Source organism: Hemitrygon akajei, chromosome 23 (assembly GCF_048418815.1).
Source record: "Hemitrygon akajei chromosome 23, sHemAka1.3, whole genome shotgun sequence".
Taxonomy (NCBI): domain Eukaryota; kingdom Metazoa; phylum Chordata; class Chondrichthyes; order Myliobatiformes; family Dasyatidae; genus Hemitrygon; species Hemitrygon akajei.
Window position 1 is genome coordinate 11,937,365 of NC_133146.1, and position 19,667 is coordinate 11,957,031.

Sequence of the window (19,667 nt, forward strand, 5' to 3'; positions counted from 1 at the left end):
CTATGCTCCCTAATATAGTATTACAGCACAGCACAGGCCCATCAGCCCATGATGTTTGCCGACGTTTTAACCCATTCTAAGATTCACCTGCTCCTTCCCTCCTGCATACTCCTCCATTTTTTCATTCATAACAGTTTCCTAAATGTCCTTAATGTATTTGCCTCTACCACTGGCAGCATGTTCCACGCACCCGCCACTCTGTGCAAAACAAAACTACCTCTGACACTGTACTTACCTCCAATCACTATAAAATCACGCACCCTCGTATTTTGACATTTCCACCCTGGGAAAAAAGTACCTGGCTGCCTATTCTCTCTGTGCCTCTTATCATTTAGTACACTTCTCGTCCTCTTTCGCTCCAAAGAGAGAAGCTCTAACTCGTTTCCTCATCCAGGCAGCGCTCCGGTAAACCTTCTCTGCAGCCTCTCGAATACTTCACGTCCTTCCCGTAAGGAGGCGACCAGCATTGAACACATTACTCCAAGTGCGTCTAGGCCGTTGCTAGGTGACTGTAATACCCAGAATGCTCGCGTGTCGGCCGGTGGGCGGCCATTGTAGCCAATCATGGGAGGGGCGGTGCTACCTTGCCGGTGACAGACAATCATTGGGGAGGCGGGACAGGCTCCTTGGCACTGATTTGTGCAACGTGCACCAGTCGGAGGTGACGTCACAGGGGCGAGCTGCGCGGGCTCAAGGTCGCCAAGGGGGTTTCGTGCTGCCGATCGCTGCTCCCCGCCCGAACGTCCGGTTTCTCCGAACCTCCTCACTGCGCTGCCCCGATGGCGTCCTTTTTCGCTGCTGTGCCGCTGGCTGCGCCCGTGGTCATCTTTAAGCTGACGGCCGACTTCAAGGAGGACCCGAATCCCAAGAAGGTCAACTTGGGAGTTGGAGGTAAGATCCCGGCTCCGATCGCCTCACCGGGCCGTAATTGCCTCAGCTGTGGATCGAAACCAGCCAGACCAGTGAAGGGTATGGGATGTGGGTGACCCCCGAATCCCTGAGACAGTTCGGGGGTCACCCACATCCCAGGGAGCGGGATGACCTCTGAACATCTGAGCTTTAATGAACCCTAGCGACAGGGAGCTGGATGGATCCCGAACCCCAGAGGCAGGGGACAGGAAAACTCCCCAACATTAGATGCAGAGGTGGTGACCCCTGATCTCAGTAGACAGAGTTGCGTGCCTTCTGCAAATGTAGGTGGATTTTTAAAGGTGTATTCGAGGGCCAAATCATTACGTGATTTTTGTAAGGGTATGTGAAATGGGTTGTGATTGGCTCTCGAGACGGGAGGACCAGATTGACAATCCATTCATACGAATTTGCACACTCGTTCAGCCTACGTTCTCGTGTTGATTCCCTGTGTAGTCTAGTACTGAAGGACAAGCCTTTCAAGTTCAAGTTTAAATGGCATTCATGAATACAGCCAGGTGAAATAGCATTCGTCCGGGACCAAGGTGGAATAGCACATACAGTAGTTACAAGAGCAGAAAAGCATACAGTCACAAAGATGTATATAGCCCAACTTCCCGGGTGGCACGGCCTGCGGTAAGATGGGGCATGGGATGTTGTCCTGGTCCAGCTTGTCTTCCACCGAGCAAACTCTGGAGGGCAACTCTGAATGCAAGCAGGCTTTTTTCACTGAGGCTAGGGTAAAAAAAAAACCCAGAGGATATGGGTTAAGGGTGAAGGGAGAAAAGTTCAAAGGGAACATGGGGGGGGGGGGCTTCTTCACACAGAGAGTGGTGGGAGTGTGGAATGAGCTGCCAGATGAAGTGGTAAATGCGGGCTCAGTTTTAACATTTAAGAAAAACTTGGACAGGTACATGGATGAGAGGTGTATGGAGGGATATGGGCCAGGTGCAGGTCAGTGGGACTAGGCAGAAAAATGGTTCAGCACAGCCAAAAAGGGCCAACAGGCCTGTTTCTGTGCTGTAATGTTCTATGGCAGCAACAGCTATTGGCAGTTTTCAATAATCATGATCAAAGTTTTTGCAAACAACTTCAGTGTAGTTTTAACATGTGTCAGTATTATAGAATCACACAAAACTACAACAAGAAAAGAGCCACTTACTCTGATCATCAGACATGTACACTAGTTCCAATGTTTCTGTAATTTCCCCACAGGTTATATCTCTCATTCACACATTATGAGCAGTTTAAAGTGACAATTTTTGGAATGTGGAAGGAACCTGATAATCCCATCGAGAATGTGCAAGCTCTACTCAGGCAGAATCTTGGATCAGGCTTGAGCTATGAGGCAGAAGTTTGACATTCTGCCTCACAATGGTTCCTGTTTCCTGTGGTGGGGGTGTCTTAAGACCAGCGGACGCAGCCTCAGAATAGAGGGGTGTCCTTTTGGAACAGAGATAAGGAAGGATTTCTTTACCCAAAGAGTGGTCAGTCTGTGGAATGCGTTGCCATGGGCAGCTGTGGAGGCCAGGTAGCCATATGTAATATATGTAAATATATTTAAGGCAGAGATTGATAGATTCTTGATTGGTTAAGGCGCAAAGGAATATGGGGAGAAGTCGGAATCTTGGCACTGAGAGGGAAAATGGATCAGCCACAGTGAAACGGTGGAGCAGACTTGATGGGCCAAATGGCCTAATTCTGCTCCTATGTCTTATTCACGGTTTCTGTTAGTTCTGCCAGTGAGATATTAAAACTATTGAGGATCACTGATCAAAAAATTTTAAAAAAAGAAAATAGTGGAAACCTGAAATGAAAACAGAAATGTTGGAAACATTCAACAGGTCAGGCAGCATCTGTAGAAAGAAGAGTTAATGATTTTAGGTCAAAGACTCTTCATCAGGACTGTATCACTCTCCACGGATGGTGTTTGACATCCAGCATGTTCTGTTTTTCTTCTTACTTGTTAAAACCTGCTGGTTACTGTGTTAAAGAAACTGAGGTTCCTCCTTGGGTGCAGTGGTCACCAGTCTCACCTCAGTCACTTCCCACTTGGTTGTGGATTCCATCCTGGAGTTACGATACAGTACTGACCTGCCATCAATGTAGTCTTGCTAACTTATCCTTCTGTAACCGCTGCAGATAGGTTATGGGTAGGGAAGTAGGCATTGCTCACTAAAGGAGGGCCAACAATTTTCTACCATGGTTGCATTTGACCTGTTGTGCACACCACAGCAATGTAACAGTACCTTGCTCTTCTTGTCCTTGGCTGTGTCATAGATTTGCTGATGTTGTGTTAGGCGCGATTGAAAGTGGCCTGTTGGGACAGTATTAAGGAAAATTTTCAATTCTGATTGCCCAAGATGTTGCCACCAGTAAAAGCAGAATGTTATGAAATCCGGCTCTGCTAAACTTTTTTTTTGCCAGTGTTGTCTGTTGCACAAAAGTTACACGAGTACGATAAATTCCGATGACCTCGGACTAAACGCGAGACCTGTGGATTGTAAATACTATCCAAGTCAAATATAAGCAAACAAACATGTTGATGCCCTTAGATCACTGCTGAGTCACTGGGTTAAGTTGGTAGGTTACAGGTTGCTGCAGCTCTTCAGACCAGAAGGCTGGTTCTGCCCTGTGAAATAGCTATGAATATTGAGACTGCAGAAGTCAATGCCACATAGACTTTCTTGTGATAAGGATATTTGATGGATATGGAACTGCTTTCATGTTGAATTCCATTTCAGAGGTTCTGTCCTACCCAGTAAACTGTAAATTTACGCTAAACATGACTTTTCTCTGCTGGGAAGCAGTATCAGCTGTGCATCCTGTATGTTCTAATTAAGGCAGTGTTATAACCAGTAGCAGTTCCTATAATCTTAAATCATTAGAACATTGGTTACGTTTAGAAATATATTGCCATGATTGCTAAATATAGATACTGTTAAATTTAATTTGCTTCCTCTTATTCTGGTCTGGACTTCCCTTTCTAAGATGTCATAATTGCTTCAAGCTGCCCTGCAATTGTTAAGCACGCAAATTGTTACAAAGCAAATGGCACTCTTGATGTCATTTGAGCTTAGGTCGCAGAGATAAGTATAGTTGGGGCATGAGATTCCCAAATGGATCCTCATTACCATTTTAGGATGGAAACGTTTAGGGATCTACAGAGTTTCAGGGTCATTTAATCTAATAGAATTCAATACAGGGTAGTTGCTCAGTTGCCTCTTTACTGACTCCATATCTTTGTCCTTATGATTTTTTTTGTATAAAATGTCTTCTAATGCACTGAGTTCACCTTAGTACCTTCTTTTTAATCTGAGGCAATTGATTGGCGCTCTGTCAAGCATCGCTCTTCCACCAGCACACAGTTGTAATAGTGTCTGTCGGCTCTTAACTTCACAGTCTACCTCTTCATGACCTTGTACTTTATTGTCTACCCGCACTGTACGTCTTCTTTTTGCTGTTTCACTTTTTTCCCAGTATTCTGTTGTTTTATCTCAAAGCTCTGTGTAATGATTTGATCTGTATCAACGATATGCAAAACAAGCTTTTCGCTGTACCTCAGTAAATGTGACAATAATAAGCCAATTTCAATATGCAATTTGGCCTCTCGGCAGCACCCCTCAGACTGGTAATGTCTACTGGGGAACTTGTCCACATGAAAAGACACTCACAAATTTCTGCAAATGTGCCATGGAGAGCATTTCAACTGGCTGTATCGCTGTTGGGTATGGAAGGACCACTACACAGGATCGAAATAAGCTGCAGCAAGTTGTGAACTCAGTCAGCTCCATCATGGGCACTAGCCTCCAGGGCATACAGGATATCTTCAAGGAGCGATGCATCAAAAAGGCAGCATCTGCCATTAAGAGGTCCTGCCACCAGGACATGACCTACTCTCATTGCTACCAACCGGAATGGGGTACGGGAGCCTGAAGGCACACACTTTCCAATTCAGGACAGCTTCTTCCCCTCTGCCATCAGATTTCTGAATGGCCGATAAACCCATGAATACTACTTCACTACTTTTATTTTTACACTACTTATGTAATTTTAACGTTATAGGTATATATACTTACTGTAATTCATTTTTTCCCCTATCATCATGTATAGCATTGTACTCCTGTCGCAAAGACAACAAATTTCGTGACATATGCCGGTGGTATTAATTCTGAAAATTTTCCTTTGTCATGTCATCACCCTTACACAGAAACATTATGCGTTCTTTGTTGTCAATAGACAATAGGTGCAGAAGTAGACCATTCAGCCCTTCAAGCCTGCACCGCCATTTTGAGATCATGGCTGATCAATTACTATCAATACCCGGTTCCTGCCTTGTCCCCAATCCCTTGATTCCCCTATCCATAAGATACCTATCTAGCTCCTTCTTGAAAGCATCCAGAGAATTGGCCTCCACTACCTTCCGAGGCAGTGCATTCCAGACCCCCACAACTCTCTGGGAGAAGAAGTTTTTCCTTAACTCTGTCCTAAATGACCTACCCCTTATTCTCAAACCATGCCCTCTGGTACTGGACTCTCCCAGCATCTGGAACATATTTCCTGCCTCTATCTTGTCCAATCCCTTAATAATCTTATATGTTTCAATCCGATCCCCTCTCAATCTCCTTAATTCCAGCGTGTACAAGCCCAGTCTCTCTAACCTCTCTGCGTAAGACAGTCCAGACATCCCAGGAATTAACCTCGTGAATCTACGCTGCACTTCCTCTACAGCCAGGATGTCCTTCCTTAACCCTGGAGACCAAAACTGTACACAGTACTCCAGGTGTGGTCTCACCAGGGCTCTGTACAAATGCAAGAGGATTTCCTTGCTCTTGTACTCAATTCCCTTTGTAATAAAGGCCAACATTCCATTAGCCTTCTTCACTGTCTGCTGCACTTGCTCATTCACCTTCAGTGACTGATGAACAAGGACTCCGAGATCTCTTTGTATTTCTCCCTTACCCAACTCTACACCGTTCAGATAATAATCTGCCTTCCTGTTCCTACTTCCAAAGTGGATAACCTCACACTTATTCACATTAAACGCCATCTGCCAAGTATCTGCCCACTCACCCAGCCTATCCAAGTCACCCTGAATTCTCCTAACATCCTCATCACATGTCACACTGCCACCCAGCTTAGTATCATCAGCAAATTTGCTGATGTTATTTTCTATGCCTTCATCCAAATTGTTAACGAAAATGGTAAACAGCTGTGGTCCCAATACCGAGCCCTGTGGCACCCCACTAGTCACCACCTGCCATTCTGAGAAACACCCATTCACCGCTACCCTTTGCTTTCTATCTGCCAACCAGTTTTCTATCCATGTCAATCCCTGCGCTTTGATTTTACCCACCAATCTTCTATGTGGGACCTTATCAAATGCCTTCTGAAAATCGAGGTACACTACATCCACTGGATCTACCCCGTCTAACTTCCTGGTTACATCCTCGAAAAACTCCCAACAGATTAGTCAAGCATGATTTACCCTTGGTAAATCCACGCTGGCTCGGCCCAATCCTATCACTGCTATCTAGATATGCCACTATTTCATCCTTAATAATGGACTCTAGCATCTTTCCCACCACCGATGTCAGGCTGACAGGTCGATAGTTCTCTGTTTTCTCCCTCCCTCCTTTCTTAAAAAGTGGGATAACATTAGCCATTCTCCAATCCTCAGGAACTGATCCTGAATCTAAGGAACATTGGAAAATGATTACCAATGCATCCGCAATTTCCAGGGCCACCTCCTTTAGTACCCTAGGGTGCAGACCATCTGGACCTGGGGATTTGTCAGCCTTCAGTCCCATCAGTCTTCTCATCACCGTTTCCTTCTGAATGTCAATCTGTTTCATTTCCTCTGTTACCCTATGTCCTTGGCCCATTCATACATCAGGGAGATTGCTTGTGTCTTCCCTAGTGAAGACAGATCTAAAGTACTCATTAAATTCTTCTGCCATTTCTCTGTTTCCCATAACAATTTCACCCAATTCATTCTTCAAGGGCCCAACATTGTTCTTAACTATCTTCTTTCTCTTCACATACCTAAAAAAGCTTTTGCTATCTTCCTTTATATTCCTGGCTAGCTTGCATTCGTACCTCATCTTTTCTCCCCGTATTGTCTTTTTAGTTAAGTTCTGTTGTTCCTTAAAAACTTCCCAATCATCTGTCCTCCCACTCACCTTAGCTCTGTCATACTTCCTTTTTTTTAATGCTATGCAATCTCTGACTTCCTTTGTCAACCACTGTGGCCCCTTTCCCCCCTTTGAATCCTTCCTTCTCTGGGGGATGAACTGATTTTGCACTTTGTGCATTATTCCCAAGAATACCTGCCATTGCTGTTCCACTGTCTTTTCTGCTAGGCTATCCATCCAGTCAACTTTGGCCAGCTTCTCCCTCATGGCTCCATAGTTTCCCCTGTTCATCTGCAACACTAACACCTCCGATCTGCCCTTATCCTTCTCAAATTGCAGATAAAAGCTTATCATATTATGATCACTACCTCCTAATGGCTCCTTTACTGCAAGATCGCTTATCAAATCCTGTTCATTACATAACACTAAATCCAGAATAGTCTTGTCCTTGGTCGGCTCTCGTACAAGCTGTTCCAAGAATGCATCCCGTAGGCACTCTGCGAACTCCCTATCCTGTGGTCCAGCACCAACCTGATTCTCCCAGTTCACCTGCATGTTGAAATCCCCCATAACTACTGTGACATTACCTTTGCCACATGCCAATGTTAACTCCCTATTCAACTTGCACCCAATATCCATGCTACTGTTTGGTGGCCTGTAGACAACACCCATTTGGGTCCTTTTGCCCTTACTGTTCCTCAGTTCTATCCACACAGACTCTACTTCTCCTGACCCTATGTCCCCCCTTGCAAAGGACTGAATCTCATTCCTCACCAACAGGGCCACCCCACCCCCTCTGCCCACATTTCTGTCCCTACGATAGCACGTATACCCTTGTACATTCATTTCCCAGGTCTGATCTCCCTGCAGCCATGTCTCCGTTATCCCAACAACATCATTGTTACCCATTCGCACCTGGGCTTCAAGCTCATCCGCCTTATTTCTGACACTTCGTGCATTCAGATATAGAATTTTTAGCCCATTTCTCCTCTCTCTGTTTGAATCGCTGCCTATTGTGCTTAATCCAGCTCCCCAAACTCCCATCGGGCTATACGCCCCTAGAATTTTGTTGTCCTTCCTAAATTTACTTATTCTTTCAACACATTTAACTCCATGTTCCGTCAGACCATCCCTCTACATGAGTCCTCCTTATCACTTGTTCCGCCCCACTTTCCTCAACTACACACTTAATATTCCGGAACTGTGTAGTCCCCACCTGTCCTTTATTCTTCCTCTCGCTATCCTCTCTCACATTCTGGATCCCTGCCCCCTGCAAATTTAGTTTAAACCCCCCCAAGAAGCACTAGCAAACTTCCCTGCAAGAATGTTAGTACCGCTCCAGTTCAGGTGTAAACCGTCCCTTCGGAACAGATCCCACCTTCCCTGGAACAAAGCCCAATTATCTACAAACCAGAAGCCCTCCCTCCTGCACCATCCTCTCAGCCACGTATTAATCTTTATAATCCTTCTGTTCCTTGCCTCACTCGCACGTGGCACAGGTAGCAATCCTGAGATTGTTACCCTGGAGGTCCTGCTCTTCAGCTTCGCACCTAACTCCCTGAACTCCCTACGCAGGACCCCCTCACTCATCCTGCCCACGTCATTGGTCCCTACATGGACCACAACATCTGGATTCTTGCCCTCCCTCTCGAGAATAACCTGCACCCGATCTGAGATGTCTCGGACCCCGGCACCAGGGAAGCAACATACCATCTGAGACTCCTGATCTTCCCCACAAAATCTCCTATCCGCCCCCCTGACTATAGAATCCCCTATCAATACCGCTCTCTTCTCTTCCCTCCTCCCCTTCCTAGTCAAGGGTCCAACCTCAGTGCCAGAGACAGGACCACTGCAGCTTGTTCCTGGTAGGTCATCCCCACCAACAATATCCAAAACTGTCACTGGGTTTAGACTATAGTACTAACTTTTCTTCCTGCTAGTGACTCTTTTGTATCTCTACCTGACCCTGAGAGACTTTCTGACCAGGCTTTCTAAAATTGGAAATATAAAATACATTTTTATTGACTTGTTTTGGTGCCATGTTCTAATCAGGGATTGTAAAGATTTTGTACTATTTCTGTACCAGTAGATTTTTTTAAAGAATCCATCAAAGTTCAGAAATTTCACAAAAGCTGCCTGTGTTTGCAGTGTCTTCCTATCAGCGTTTTTGTGGATGGAGGAATCTCATCATTACAGTTTTGCTTTGCTGATTGCTACTCAGTGTCACATGTGGCAGTGAGTTCTTATAAATGGTCACACTGGTGAGATGATATCTTGCTTCGTGTCAGAACACTGCAGGAGAATGGTATACACTTTTGTTGCTGTTACCATGCTAAAATTCTGGGCCCTGGTTTATTGGAATATGCTGAATTGAATGGTCTTTGTATTGCAGGGATTAAAGCACCTTTGTCCAGAGCCTTGAGCGAAGAAAAATGCAAAGCAGGGTTGCGTACATGTTTCTTGCTGTCTCATTTCTCAGTGGTTCAGAATGACTTGCTTCACTCTAGTCTTGTGGGTTCTATGAGGTCAATACAGGAACTGCAAACTTTTCTATAGATGGGTCAGGTGGATGGATGGTTTGTGAGCTCTGTACACTACACTTTGTTTACAGCAAAACATACAAACTCCTTACAGACAGCAGAGGAATTGAACCCAAGTTGCTGGCGTTCTGTTAACTGCTTCAGTACCATACCTAGAAATACTCAGCAGGTCAAGCATGGACTCGAGCATCTCAATATCATCCCTCTCCAGTTTGAGTGATTACAGGGCAGATGCTCCCAAGAGTCAAGGAGGAGTCAAGGATTGTCATTTCCTCTAATATCAATAGATCTAGAGCAGCTGTTTTGGGAATTTGATGTTGGGCATGTGATACATGGCTTGCCTAGTGTATCTGACTGAGTATGACCAAGTATGTTAGCCCGGGACAGGAAACTTTTCCAGTGATGCTCCCTGATGATTTTGTGGAGACATCATTGATGGTATCTGTCGTCCCAAGCTATGGCAGTTCACAGGTCAGAAATGAAGCCATGAGCTATATTCCTACATGGGAGACAATGCTGGCAAATCCATCCTGTCAGTCTGTCCCAAACACTCCTTGTATGTATGGCCTATTCATGAATCAGCGTTTGTAAGCTAGAGATGACTTGTGTTTGGTGTCTTGAAGTGCTGTATGCAGTCCATGCCTTAAAGCCTGTAGGTTGCCAAAGATTACTGGAGCATGGTAGACTGGTTTTATGTTGGGTCAGAGATCTTTTCCTAAATTGAGCAAAGACTGCATTGGCAATTTGAAGTCCGATGAATTTCATTGTTTAGCCTCAGTGGCTAGGAAGGCAAGACCCTCTGCTTCAAAAAAAATCAAGATATTTGATTTATTTTATTTAGATATGGCACAGTAACAAGGTCCTTCTGGCCCAATGATGGTGTGCTGCCCAATTACACACATGTAACCCAATTAACCCACTAAACTGAATGCCTTTGGAATGTGGAGGGAAACTAGAACACTCAGAGGAAATCCACGGGGAGAACGTATGAACCCTTTACAGACAGTGTTGGAACTGAAGCTGGGTTGTTGGTGTTATGCCAACTGTTCTGCTACCGTGCCAGGAAATTCTTCGCAGGTCAATTGGCATCTGTGGAAAAGTCTGTCTCTGCAGATGTAGCATGACCTGTAGAAGTGTCTGTGGTTCCTACGTTACCCTCAATGGACACCTTCACTACCCACGAGCCTTGGTGAGAGCAAGTTAATCCCTTACCTGGAAGAGTTGAGAACAGAGATTGTTAATGCATATTGAAAGGCCTAGATAGAGTGGACATGGAAAAGATGCTTGCTATAGTGGGAGAGTCTGGGACAAGAGGGCATAGTCTCAAAATAAATGTCCCTTTAGTACAGAGATAAAGAGGAATTTCTTTAACCATAGGGTGGTGAATCTATGTAATTCATTGCCACAGAATCTGGGAGGGCAATCCATTGGGTGTATTTAACTTGGAGGTTGAAACGTTCTTGATTAGTAAAGTTGTCAAAAGTTAGGGGGAGTAGACAAGAAGATGGGGTTGAGAGGGGAAAACCAGCCATGATCGAATGGTGAAGTGGGCTTGATCGGCTGAATGGCTTAATTCTGTTACTATATCTACAGCACAAAGTCAGGCAGTGGCAGTGCAGGAGTAAATTGTTCCAGCCACTGGATTGTAAATTGGCATATTTTGTACACAAAGCGGAAAGGCCAAAGTAAACTCTCATTTCACACTTGAACAAGTCTGATCCCAGCTTCTGTTCTGTAATGTGCAGTAGACATTGTGTAAAGGGTTTCTTCAATCTTTCTGTACTTCCCGTTTGAGTTGGGAAATTTCTATACCAGTTCCCTAAAATATCACGTCTTTTCATGTGATGACATGAATATTTGTGCATCAGACTCCCCAACTGTGGACAGAATTCCTTCGTTGCTGCTGTTGGGTAGCGCTTTCCCTCACTGTCCCCCAAATATCCTGAATAGCAACATAGCTGAGGACTCTATGCTTTGTGCACAGAGTCCAACATCAGTTGTCACTAATAATTAACACAAGAGATTGTGCAAATACTGGAAATCTTGAGCAAGTCCTGATGAAGGATCTTGATTGAAACATTGACTGTTTATTCCTCTCCATAGATCCTGCCTGACTTGCGGAGTTCTTCCTGCACTTTGTGTGTGTTGATCAATCATTGCTGGAATTTGACAGAAAAAAGCACTTTGATTTGCCCAGACCTGCCAGTCTTCATTGCAAGCCCACGGCTGCAGGACAGTGTGACGCGCCTTGGCACAGCCTCTGCAGAGACTGAGGAAACACAGTTCATGATGCTCATACCATTATAGCTCAGGATCAGGGTGCCTAAGACTTTTGCACAGTATTGTAGTAATTTTATGAATTGCACTGTACTGTTGCCGCAAAAAAACCCACAGACTTCATGATGTGTGTGATGATAAACCTGATTCTGATATGTGAGCACGGAGATTGGAATCATGGTTGGGAACAGGAGAAGGGAAGAAGTGGGAAACACCAGAGAGACATTCTGTAATGATCAATAAACCAATTATTTGGATTCAAATGACTTTGCCTGGTGTCTCAGGGTTGGGTGTGCCTGCACTTATGCCACATCCTGGCCCTGGCACTGATTCTCTGCCACCATCTTCGCCATTCCCAACATCCTTTGCTCCCACTGGATTACAAACTCACTCTCTGCTCCATGTTGACAGATACAGTACCATCCAAAAGTCCTAGGCACCCTCACTATATACATGTGTCCAGGAATTTTGCACATATTTTTCTATAACTTGTGACAAAGATAAACTTGATTATTTCACGAATATGTAGCCTTTTGGGGAAAGGAAGCCCACAGGTCTGTAGGGTTTAATATTATGCTGCCATTTGGTCTATTTTATCCCATCTGTTGCTCCCCATTTTGCTGTATTGACTAAATTCCAAGTAGTGTTGCCTTACCTTCTAATAAAGGTCGTCAACTGCAGTCATTTACCCAAAATGCCTGGTGTGCACTTTTACAGTGTCTAAAGGATAGAGTAGATGGAGAGAAGACAGAAATTAACTTTGCAACTTAGGAATAAACCAGAAAATATTGTTTCCAGCATTTTTTAAAATATATGTCAGGATTGGGATGTGCAGTTGGAAGGAGGTTTTCCAGGAGTGAAGTTTAGAAATATTTAAATCATGCAAAGGGTGGTAGGAATTTGAAGCCAAAAGGCTGCCAATTCTGGCATTAGTGCATTTTTGGAGATTGGTAACCTCTAGCTTTAACAAACTGATACAGTTCCAAATTATTATACAAAGTTGGAATGTCAATATTTAATTAAGTGGTCCTGCTACCATCTCAATGGAACTGAAGCCTCACCAGAGTAAGTATCCTAATGGGCTGCATTCTGGCCCAGTACAGGATTCGAATGCACAGGGACATGAGAAGTTGCAGGGAGTGGTGGACTCTACCCAGTGCATCACAGATGTATCCCACTCTAGCACCAGTAGTACCTACAGGAGCCACTGGCTCGGGAAAGCAACATCCATCATTAAATATCCCCACCATCCAGGTCAAGTTTAGTTTGTTTTTCTTGTGTATGTTGCTTATCTGATGCTCTGTGCCTGTGATGTTGCTGTAAGTTTGTTTTCATTACATCTGTGTGTATTCATGTACTTGTGCACATGACAATAAACTTGACCTTGCCTTTGATTTGTGGTGGTTTAGTGCAATAGCCAATCATATTACACACAGACCTATTCTGTATAGACACATGCTGCAGTACAAAAAATATTTCTCTTAAAACATTTACAAAGTGCTAAGCGACAATTGTTTTTAAAAAAAGAATTCCATGTTTTATTGATTATTTACTTTTGACTTGCAGTTCAGAGCTTCTTGACTCTGTTTCTTCAGAAGTTGCATTCTGTACAGAAAACAACAGAATTGGATGTATCTTTAAGCAGATGTATGAGTTAGATGATTTAAACATTCATTTAATCAGGTATCTTTTAATATTTGCCTTAAAATTGATCAACACCACAGCAGAATTGAATTACTCCTGCAATGTCCTTTAGTGTGTTCTTTAGTAAGATTTTAACTATGTACTGCTCTTTCCCCTATTCCCTGATTGTTTCTTGCAGCTTATCGTACCGACGAAGGGAACCCCTGGGTGTTACCTGTGGTGAGGAAGGTGGAAAAATGCCTGGCTAATAATGATAGTCTTAATCATGAATATGTGCCCATTTTGGGCATTCCAGAATTCACTAAGAGTTCTTGTGAAACAGTTCTTGGAAAGGACAATCCAGCCATTGCAGAAGGCAGGGTAAGTGCCTAGTTTGATTGGTTTGAACTGTTGATGCTCAGAGTGGGAAAGAGTGTAAATAATGGAATATTGTTGTGCAAGTGCTTTTATCAAACTACCAGTGAAATTACATTAGTGGATTACATAGAAAAGCATCGGAGAGAAACAGTGTCAACACTTCTGGATGATAACCTCACATCAGAACGAGAAGTTAGAAATTGAAATTTTAAGTTGCAGAGAAGGGGAGAGGTGGAAATGCCACCCCCAGGAGATCTACCATTCCCTCAGCAACTCCTTGGTTCATTCTTCTGACCCACTACCAGCCAGTTCTCCTCCGCACATCCTCAAGCAGTTCCAAGCATCTGCCCTTTCGTTCTTCGTTCATACCATCGAGGGGCTCAGACACTCCCTTCTTGTGCAGCAATGATTCAAGTGGTTATCAGAGAATGTATACAGTATACAACCTGGAATACTTGTCTTCGCAGACATCCATGAAAACAGGAAAAAGCCCAATAGAATGAACGACGGAAAAACATTAGAATCAAAGCCCCCCCCACCCCTTCCCCCTTGCAAGCAGCAGCATGCATCAACACAACGGCTCCCCCACCCTTTTCAGCAAACAACATCAGTGCCCACTGAGCAACAGCAAGGTACCCAAAGAGAGACCGTCATCTGCAGTCAACAAAAACTGTTATTTACCTGACAGTTTGACAAACCACAGGCGCGCACGTGCTCTCTCTCTCTCACTCACTCACACTCACACACACACACACACACACACACACACACACGTGTCACCCATTTTCACAGCGAAAGGGGAGACCGACAGTCGCTGTTATGATATTATAGTCTGTCGCATTGCTTTTCCATACCTCTGCCGTAGCGGAATCCTGGTGTTCCATTTCCCACGACACCAGCCTGAGATCGGTCATCCACAGGGCTGCATTCCAGAGGCACCGTCATCCAAGCCACGCCTGGAGAATGTCAGAAAATGATAAGCTCCAGGAACGGGAACTCACCTATGGTTTAAAAAAGAACCCGTAGTTTGAGTGCCACTTGCAGATCAGGACTTCAGTAGAACCCCATCATCCTTGAAAAGGGAAAAAGGAGACATTAAAAGGAGGAATTAAGCTGTTTTTCGCAGATGAGCTCGAAGCGGCAGCCACTTGGCGCCATCTTAACTTCACATGTACTTCATTTTGTGCCTGGCTGTGTAGTTTTCTCCACAAGCAGAGAAGCCAACTGGAAAGGAAGGGTGCAAATGCCAGAATAAGAAGTTGGGGGGGTGATGACTGTTTCTGAGAGTTCTTCTAGCACATTATGCCTGTCACTTGTATCATCTGTCTCTCTTGTTCTTCACGTTATCTCAAACATATCCTTTACCCTTTTTCTGATTTTGCACTTTTTCAACTTTTGATGTTAGGATATCAACCTAAAAAGTTAGCTCTGACTTGCTCTCCACCCATTCCTGTCTCACCTGCCAAGTATTTCCAGAATTTTTACTTCAATATTAACCATAGACTGTTCAACAATATGACCTTTTTTAATAAATTTGGTTAATCAAGTTTCCCACCTATATAGTCCTGATGAAGGGCCACTGTTTTCCCCCTCCATAGATGCTGCCTGACATCCTGAGTTCCTCCAGCACTTTGTGTTTTGTTTAGTTAAGCAAGATTCACTTGCATAGCTTTAATGAGTTTGCGCAGATTTATAAGTGTGCTCTGGAACTAATGCATTCTGCTTTTGCCAGATAACAGTTTTAATTCTGATAGCTAATTGGAAAGAAATGGGAAAGGCAGTGTTCTTGAAGACTCCACCAATCTTATAGCAACAAATTGTCTGCTGAAATCCTGAACTCCCAAAATGCCAACAACTCCCTTTTCCCTAGAGATGCTTCCTGACCTACTGAGTTCCTGCAGCATTTTGTGTGTGTTGCTGCAGTCTCTTGTGTTTCTGTTAGTTAATTTTGAATTAAAGCACAGGAGCCAATCCCAATCCCAAACTCCTACTCTCGTTGAGTTTCAGGCAGAGGCTGCAAAATGGTTTTGCAATGAGTTAAAACGAGCAATTTGGGTGGTGGAGGAGAAAAGCGATGGCATTCTCAATTGGATAATCCAAATCCAAGATTGTAATTAACCTTCCTTAACCATTGCAGACAAGATATTTTTATAGTGCGTTTGATCATGTGTGAACTCTTTCAAATCAGAACAGTAGCCTTGCCCAGAAGGTAGGGAATGATTAAATTTAAATGAGGACTATTTAACAGATTAACCACGGTTGAACAGATGAGCCATGATGATACAGTAGTTCAGGGTGTTGGAGTTCCTTTCTGGCATCGCCTGCAGGAAGTTTGTATGTCCTCCCTGTGAGCTCGTGGGTTTGCTCCCACTCTCTAAAGACATACTGGTTGTTGTTAATTGTCATGTGATTAGGTTAGGATTAACTAGGTGGATTGTAGACGGACCTGTTCTGTGCTTTATCTATAAGTAAATTAAACTTGCACAACATCATGACTTTTCCACACTTTGTGTTTAGTCAAATAACTGAACTAGTTAGTAGAGTGAGCATGAATTTGCAGATGGGTTAATATAATACTAGTGTCAAAAGTCACTCAGTTGATTCCTGAATAGGGCTGTATAATAGAGGAGAACAATCAATGTCTTTTGGCTGTCCTCAAACTACAAAACTTCTCTTTTGCTCCAAAAAGTAATGTAATAAATTCTGAAGTCTCCCTACACGCACTCACGGACCTGGAAATTTCTCTCCAAGTGGTCCACAAAAATCCCTTTTTGTCTAGCATGAAATTCCTTGAGTTTCATCAATGGTAGTGCAAAATGGAAAATACATGTACAGTGAGAGTTTCAACCTCCCACCTCTCATGCTTGAAAGATGAGAGTTCTTTCTGAAATAATTACTGTGTTGTACTAACTCTTCCCTAGAGAATCTGCTACTGAAACTGCAACCTTTAACCTCCTGCAACATGTAATAAAATCTTTGCCCATGCTCTTGACTTCTTCCTTGGAGTTCAGAGTCATAGAGAGTGTGAGATTCTTTGCAGGTTCACCAAGGTGGATGAGTTTATTGCCAGGATTATTGTTTTTTTCAGGTATCTCCCTGGAAATTTTCTGCAGGAGTGTCTGCCTGAAGCCCCGGAGAGTTACTATAGTCCAGTGCAACAAGAACTTGTCTTCTGCAGGCACTGTCCACTAGTCTGTCCAGGTTTATCTGACCCCCCCCCCCCCCCCCAGCAGTACTCCCCCATATCTGTTCTATCATTACAACATCTGTTCGTTTAGTAGACGTGATTCCCCCATTGATGAAAGAGTGCTGTTGTTGCCCTACTAAAAGCTGGCTGTAGTGATCGCACCTGCAGGGCTAAATGCTGGCAGATGCAAGAGCTTGAAAATGGAAGCGGTGGTGTGACGTTTTTCTTGTATTCAACTTCCATATTGTCACATTAGTTTAACTCACTGTACAATTTTAACACCATTGAAAGATAGTAAAGTGATTTCCACCGTTTTGTATCTCAGCTTAACCTGTGTCCTTTTTGTGACAGGTGGGTGGCGTGCAGTGTCTGGGAGGAACTGGCGCACTTCGTTTGGGTGCTGAATTTCTGCATGCATGGTACAATGGAACTAACAACTCATCAACTCCAGTATATGTTTCTGCGCCGACTTGGGGTATGTGCTTGTCCAAATTTTGAAAATTGTCTTTTAAAGGATATGTTATTAATTTACTTATGGTAGCACAGCAAGAAGCCTTTCAGCCTACTGACTGCCAGTAAACCCCATTCTCCTTTCCAGTGTAGCCTGTAACATTCACTCACACAATGGCTATCCACTCTCTACAGTTCTCGTCCTACATATCTATTCCAAGGACTAATTTACAGTGGACAGCCTGCCAGTATATCTTTGTGGCAAATCCTGGAGTGACATCTAGAAATCCCAAAGGGGATTTCCCTCAAACTACAATAATGAGATTCACACTCAGGATTGAACTTGGTTTGGCAATAGGATTTCACTTTTATGAAAGTTTTTTTTGCACATAAGTTATCCTAGAGGTTCGAACTAAAAGGCAGAATGGACGATGTGACTTTATTTTGGGTGATTCAGGGAAAGCCCGTGCCAATGGAATAGCAGCTCCCTTTCACGAAAACCAAGTCCAATGCCTCATGAATTGAATTTAATTTCTTCCACACCAGTCTTCTAGTCACAAATTTAATTCTCTGATCTTTATGTCAATTTGCATGTTCGTAAATTTATTATCAAAGTAAGTATGTTACCATATACTAGAAATTTGCTTTCTTGTAGGCATTTACAGGGAAAGAGAAATGCGATAGAATTTTATGAAAAGCTATACATAAACAGATAAGCATGTGGCTTGGTACTCATTTGTCGATGATTACCTTTGGGATTCTGCTTTTTAGTTTGGACTCTAAAACTTGTATTTCTGCAGCAGAATCTCTTTCTTTTGTCATTGATTCACATGTGGATCATGAGACCTGGATCTTTTCTCTCCCACTCCAAGTTTGCCTCAAGGCCTAGGATATCCCTAATTGTGGCACTGGGGAGAGAACATAACTTCTCAGACTCCCGTACACAGCTGCAGAGAACAATGTCTTTCCCCCTAACCACTGCATTCCTTTGCATTCCGCCCATTTTGAATGGCTCAACTAAGTCCTGCACTCGCACCCATACTCTGAGAGTGCTGTTCTGAACTATTTGTGCAGCTGAATCTGTTAGTGCTCAGCTGCTGAATTCCATGTGGAATTCAAGAGCAGAACACAACCCAGCTGAGATTCCCAGAAGAATTCACCCCAAACCCTATAATTAAAAAGGAAATTTGAGTGCTTTTGGAGGGGCATGTTAAGCATGCAGTATATCCATTCACATACGTACTTAAATAGAGGCTGGCCCTGAACTCTTGATTGCCTCGCTACCACTCAACTCCCTAGCACACTAAGGAATCGTAGTCTTGCCTGCAGGTTTTATCCCCACCCTATTCCATTTCAGTCTGTGCACTTGTTGTCAAGTCAACAAGGCAAGCCAAGTCACTTTTTATTGTCCTTTCGACCATAACTGCTGGTACAGTACACAGTAAAAACGAGATGTTTTTCAGGACTATGGTGCTACATGAAACAATGCAAGATCTACAATGAACTACATAAAACAACACAAAAAACTACACTAGACTACAGACCTACCCAGGACTGCATAAAATGCACAAAACAGTGCAGACATTACAATAAAAAATAAACCTTGTAAGGAGGTTGTTAAAAGATGTACAAGTTGTTTTCCAATGTGACTCCTTTAAGTGTGGCCCAGCTATGACATACAGTCAGGCACTCTTGTCCAATCATTCAGTTGTGGATGGTCTATACACTGAGGAAGAAGGGAAAGGAAATTGGAATCTGCTGTAGGAAAAATCAGGTTCTCACCTCTTTGATTACAATAACCCATTTGCTCGTTATATCACTTTAGCAGTTAAGCCAATTTGGCCAATAAATACTTTTTTGATGGGTGATTTTCCCTAAGCTGATTGATACCAATTATTTAGAAGAGGGAGCATTGTGGCTCAAAGTAACAAAGGAAATTACGATTCCTTTAAGGCACCACAATTCCTGTTTTGATTAGGGTCAGCTGACTTCTCTGAGTACCCTTAGGATTTGCTAAAATGCCCCCTCTAGTGGCGAAATCCTGTCATTACCGTTCAGTTTCGTTGAAGTTAATAAGCTTGAATACCTTGGAACTTCACTCTGATAAATGGTAAGCACCTGCGTGGACAGTACAGGAGAATTGTATGGGGAAACAGCTATTCACTTCCT

The 19,667-nt window shown here is 43.5% G+C and overlaps 1 protein-coding gene across 1 annotated transcript in view; it reads left to right on the plus strand.

The window, feature by feature from the left end:
• Positions 1 to 652: 652 nt before the first annotated feature.
• The window catches only part of got1 (glutamic-oxaloacetic transaminase 1, soluble), a 66,373-nt gene continuing 47,358 nt past the window's right edge, over positions 653 to 19,667 (plus strand). The window contains exons 1-3 of the mRNA XM_073026934.1: positions 653 to 891; positions 13,683 to 13,864; positions 17,400 to 17,523. Coding sequence (XP_072883035.1) covers positions 780 to 891; positions 13,683 to 13,864; positions 17,400 to 17,523 — 418 coding nt within the window. The 5' untranslated portion in view covers positions 653 to 779. The remainder of the gene's footprint in view (positions 892 to 13,682; positions 13,865 to 17,399; positions 17,524 to 19,667) is intronic.